The sequence below is a fragment of the Aptenodytes forsteri genome, unplaced genomic scaffold (assembly GCF_000699145.1).
Source record: "Aptenodytes forsteri isolate BGI_AS27 unplaced genomic scaffold, ASM69914v1 Scaffold26, whole genome shotgun sequence".
Lineage (NCBI taxonomy): Eukaryota > Metazoa > Chordata > Aves > Sphenisciformes > Spheniscidae > Aptenodytes > Aptenodytes forsteri.
The window spans coordinates 1,423-7,454 of NW_008794125.1; the positions used below are offsets into that span (position 1 = coordinate 1,423).

General features: G+C 38.0%; 1 protein-coding gene across 1 annotated transcript in view; it reads right to left on the bottom strand.

Moving 5' to 3' along the window:
* Positions 1-1,436: 1,436 nt before the first annotated feature.
* The window catches only part of CRAMP1 (cramped chromatin regulator homolog 1), a gene marked incomplete at its 3' end in the record, with an annotated part of 19,291 nt that continues 14,695 nt past the window's right edge, over positions 1,437-6,032 (bottom strand). Inside the window, exons 4-5 of the mRNA XM_009278110.1 lie at positions 4,166-4,249; positions 1,437-1,485 (exon numbers count right to left, since the gene is read on the bottom strand). Coding sequence (XP_009276385.1) covers positions 1,437-1,485; positions 4,166-4,249 — 133 coding nt within the window. The remainder of the gene's footprint in view (positions 1,486-4,165; positions 4,250-6,032) is intronic.

Genomic DNA, 6,032 nt, shown 5'->3' on the forward strand with positions numbered 1-6,032 from the left:
AAAATGGTTTGTTACAAGACTGGCTTTTATAGAATAAACACCTAAACTTCACAGAAATCATTATCCCTCATTAACAATTAATTAGAAGAACTAAGGCCTTAATCATGCGAAGTGATGGACTGACACTACAGCTTGCCCAAAGTCAGTCTCATTTATTATGGTTTAGTCTATTTGGATGATGCAGTATTAGAAAGGCTCTCCAGTACAACACAGAGAGACCAAAACGACTGCCTATATCCTGAAGCCTAGAGATATTCAGGACACTAGGGAAAAAAGGCTCATCCCAGGCACATTTTAACCAATAACTCCAATTTAAAGAAGTATTGGCTTTAAGAATAATTTTGTTATATGAAAAAACTTACTGCTAAGATTTTCTTAACTGTACAAAACCCAAACCAAATGGCAATTTCTCTTCTAAAATGAAGAAGTGATTTCATAAATAATCACGTTCAAGACCTGCAACACAACAGCACACTGTACAAAGTGCATCTCCCAGGAGATGAAAGGTTAATAAACTGCAAGGAACTCATTTGGAAACTCAGTCTGTGAACAACAGAAAGGCGCAACAACAAGTATCCATTTTATGTAAGGTAGTCAAAAAGTCAGCAGCTGCTGAGTGGGCAAACTCTTCCTCCTGTTCACAGTAAAGTTTAGTTCATCAATAATTTGTCTGCTACAATGAAGCATCCTAAAAGCACAACTGCCAAAAGTAAAAAGGGATCTGCAACAGACAGAAAATAATACTATTTTCAAATCGCTTTTAAAGATGCTTTTAGGATAAACCAATGCCTGCTGAGTGATGCCTGCTTAATGATCACACTCCTTAAAATAATATCCTTTGAAAGATATTTCACTTTAGAATACACAAGTTCTAAAAGCAGGACTACTTCAGAAAAATTTACGAACCAATTCCCTCATTTCTAAGAGTACAGCAACTTCTAACTCCTTCTGTATTCTAAAAGTACATTGCCAAGACTGAACCCCCAAATCCCGTAATTCTTTCTTGAAGTCAAACAGAATACACATTCTTAAAATCAAGTAGATGCAGAAGCGACTGGAGGGCTGAGGCCTATGGTGTACTGGAAGTGTCGTTTCAGGTCTGAAAGTCAGGACTCGCGAGCACTGTTGGCAGAACTGTTTGGAGGTGAACAATATTCCCTATAGTGAATCAACATAGTTATAATGCCGTAACTTCTGTAGAGAATTCTCATTCCATTACCTTCTTAAACTTTACCCATCATTTCTTACTAATAACAATTAATGGCTTCATGGAAAAGGGGAGAAAAGAACCCATACAGAACAAACTAAGAATGGAAAATGTCAAACTGCAGCTCTAAAAAAGTAAGAAATGTCCCCTAGACTCTGGATGACCAATTCAACAATCAAGCTGCTGAACAACCCAGTTTTAAGAGTTTCAGGAATAAGTTCTTACTTACCCGGCTTGAATGAGCTCATTGAGTTTAGCTGCATTCTTGTCATCCATACCTTTACATGAAATGGGATAACACAGTGAATTAGGATTTAAAGTGATATAGTCATGACCTTTTTTGTGTCCTGTTCGGTTTTCAAAGCTATTACTTTTTATTCTCATATAGGATTAACGTGCATAAATGTGCTATAACATACCCTTTCTGAAAAGTTTCTATTTTCATAATGTGCAAGCTTTACACAATCCTTGCCATGAAAATTACATTTTACTCATGGATTAAATGACCCTAGGTTAGGTGCTACAGTCATCTTGGGTTGCTGGGCGTTAATCTGACACTGCTATATTAAAAAGAAAAGCTTCCTCATCTTCCTGCTCCATCTCTGTTGCTAAGGCAGCACAGCATAATGAAAGAGCACCAAGCCCTTACAGCGCTGAATGCAGTAAAAAAAGTAAATAAAAATAATAAAATGCACATGTAGCCCACACTTTTCTTCTATGCATTATACAGCACATTTTTAAATGGACATTATGGTAACTTGATTTATATTCCCTATGATAGTTAGGCCCAGATCTAGTTACTGAACAAATAACCTCCCTCTGGCAATGCTGAAAGTATTCCTGACATGCTTTCATGTCTCAATAGCTCTATATAAGTCATCTCAATTTCTGGGAAGGTGGGACTGGGTGAATACCAAGGGGGGAGAAAAAAAAGAGAGGAAGAAACTACTTTCACCAGCTGCAGAGCAGACCTCTCATAAACTGGGTGTAGAGGCTTGCAGCTTAAGCCCATTTGGTCTTGGAGACTGGAATTTTCCAAGTGACAGTGGGTAAAATACGTAACCAAGTACCAAAGTTATAAAAAGACAGGAGCACAGAGTATGTATGCATTGCCATGGTGACTGTGTGAAACCTTATTCCCAGTCATAGCAAGGAGGGTCTGTTGACGCCTTTAAGACAAGACGTGGATATAGGGAAGAAACACTAATACTGATTTCTACTGACAATGCAACCTGTCTTGCCTCTGCACCTTCTTTGTCATGAAACAGTTCAAAATTGCTTCTCCAAGATGAATTAACACACTGGAGATCTTTGAAGAAACAGAATAAGGTCATTATGAATATTCACAACAGTCTCATTCATGACACATTACAATAAAAATCCCAGGTGAGGAAATAATACAGAAAAAAAAAAAATCTGCCAAACTACCATGATTCTATTAGGAATTGTACACGTCCAGTCATTAAAGCTTTCTTGTCTTTTGTACTTTGCAACTAGTATGACTTTACAAAGAAATGAAAGTATTCTGATGATTTTCCATGTCTCACAAATCAAACAAAATATGTAGAAGATCCACTATGATATAACACTGACAGAATCTTGGGGACAAATGAAAAACAATACAGAGATAAGAAGGTATACATGCATGGACTAGTGCATACAGTGCGTGTACCTTTGCCCATTCTCCAAGCTAGCCACATTAGAGCTCTCGCTAGTCTGGAAGCCATAAAGACCATGTGAACCATATCCTGGGCTGCATCAAAAGAAGCATGGCCAGCAGGTCGAGGGAGGGGATTCTGCCCCTCTACTCTGCCTTGGTGAGACCCCACCTGGAGTGCTGCATCCAGCTCTGGGGTCCTCAGCACAGGAAAGACATGGACCTGTTGGAGCAGGTCCAGAGGAGGGCCATGAAGATGATCAGGTGGCTGGAGCACCTCTCCTATGAGGAGAGGCTGAGAGAGTTGGGGTTGTTCAGCCTGGAGAAGAGAAGGCTCCGAGGAGACCTTATCGCAGCCTTTCAATACTAAAAGGGGCTTCTAAAAAAGATGGCAGCAAACTTTTTAGCAGGGCCTGTTGATTCAGACTAGATATAAGGAATAATTCTTTACGATGAGGGTGGTGAAACACTGGCACAGGTTGCCCAGAGGGGTGGTAGATGCCCCATCCCTGGAAGTGTTCAAGGTCAGGTTGGACGGGGCTCTGAGCGACGTGATCTAGTTGAAGATGTCCCTGCTCATTGCAGGGGAGTTGGACTAGATGACCTTGAAAGGGCCCTTCCAACCCAAACCATTCTATGATTCTATGAACATGGTACTAAGCCTAAGCTCAGATATCTTGCTAATGCAACTAATCAACTTCCAGAAAACGGGGGAGCATTGGTATGGCATATACTCATCCGTCTACACTCATCCTTATGGACAAAAACAGCCTCCAGGATTGACAAGGTCAGAATACATCTTGGTTAGCCAGTAAAGTTGTTATTTCTGACTATGATTTGTAATGCTTTTTCATCTTCAGGGTTCAATGAGTAAAGATTTAGAGACTGACTTAGAGAAACGCACCATCCCAGATTTTGATTGCATAGGCAGAAATAATTGTGGGTGCAAATGATATCATTTACACATCTAATTGCTTAGTTTTCAAGAATAATAAAATAGACAGATAGTCTAAGCTATGTATACATTTACTTGCCATCTGTGGGTATTACATGCACTGCATTCCACAGATAGCAAAAGCTAAAGAAATCTGTCAAAGGGGACTAACGCAACATACTAAGAAGGTCTTTAAAAATAAAAATACATTTAATGAAACAACGATACCACAGATTAGTGCAATAGAATACAATGAACACGAATTTTGAATAACTCAAAAGTGAAACTGTACTAGTCATTGCCAACTTCAAAGGTAGACACTTCTGATTCTACTATATAAAAATTACTTTAAGTCATTCATACTCACATCCCCCAATCTTTTTCCTTAGTTCCCCATAGCAGATTAAGCCATAAAGCTCCAGGGAGGATTTTTTCAGCCCTTGAGAAAACACTGAAAAGTAGAAAAGGTGTAAGTGAGAGGCAGATTGCAGACACTCGTACACAGCGACATTGCAGATACTCATTTCAACACTGAAAATGAGATGATTTGTATTTTCAATGATGAGACAAACACCTCATCGAAGGTAAGACCAAGTTCTGTTTCAAGAAACACTATAATGAGACGGGTTCACCAATTTCCTTTTGGTGACTTAAATATCTGGGAAATGCAACATTTTTTAGATTACAGAAAAAACAGAGCAGCTTCCACAGAATTGAAACAAATATGCAACAGTTCAATATGCAAAATGAAGCTAATTCATAATAAAGCTAACTCTAGTATCACTTAACTGTTTACAATTTCTAAAGGAAATGTCCAGATGTCCCCAAGAAAACGCATATAGAACTCCTTCCTATATGAAAATTAAGAAGTAGGTCTGAATTTTCCAGAAGACAGAGAATGTCTTCTGTGGACATGAATGCACCTCAGAGATTTAATGCAAATTCTAGATTCTAAATTTTTATACGAAGAATTGCACACATTTTATTCAACTTCACAAGTTTTTTTTCTCCTTTCTCATCAACACACATGATGTGGACATTATTATTGCTGATAGATCTAAATATTTATGACAGAACTGAAAGACAGTCTTGTGGTTTACAAATCAGATTAAGATATTTCGTCTTGTCAAGAATTCAGTTCTCTGACTTGCAGACTCATTTAATATCAAAACCCAGGCACACATATTTCTACCAATGCTAAGGCTAATCAAACTACTACACTAATTCTTAAATTCGTACAGCCAATGAGATTTCAGACAGATTTATAGGTACAGATACAGAACTTTACGTTAGCCAGAAATAGATGAAGTACCTCCATGACACTTTTTTTAAAAAAAAAAAACAACTTCTTTAATACTGTGTTTCCTGTAACACTTGTTTTTAAATAAAATACTAATGGCTTGTTTCATCTTAAAATGCTGTCTTGTTTTGAAAAAGGAACTAAAAAATACACCTTATGACAGGTGGTTTAGATGTGTAAGTCCCCCTTCAGACAACCTAATCTCAAGAACAGACAAAACAATTTCATAAAGAGACTATATTGTATGCTATCTTTGCTTTCCTTCAGCTTTTTTCTAGTCATATCCGTTTCTCATTAATGAGTTATTTTTAACTTGAGAGGCTCTGGCCGCAAATCATGTAGATGAATTTACTAGCCAAACTTCTGCTGATGATAAAGAGAGTTGTTTAAATACCAAAAAATTCAACCACCATGAAACAGCCACGATTTATGCAACTTAGAATATAGCATCAGAAGGATAGGAAAGCCCTAGAGACCTTTACTTGATCAACAAGCTAATGGGAGAACTGACATTCTTCATACCTTAAAAAAGTCAAAAGAACTGGGTCTTAGTAAAATCTGTTCGTTCTGCAATAGGTTTCTTTAACCTGCTATTCAGATTAGGCTATCCACAAATTGACTTGAATTCTCACTGCCCATTACTGAACAGTATGCATTTGATAAAAATAAATTATCAAAGATCATATATTACTATTATTGTTACAAAACACCACTAGCAGTTCATCTGACTTCCTAATTCCTTTTCATTCAACAAGCTGGGGAAGGAGGGAAAAGAATGGGAAGAGGGGAATATCTTGTTTAATATCTTTATCGATGATCTGGATGAGGGGATTGAGTGCACCCTCAGTAAGTTTGCAGATGACACCAAGTTGGGCGGGAGTGTTGATCTGCTCGAGGGTAGGAAGGCTCTGCAGAGGGACCTGGACAGGCTGGA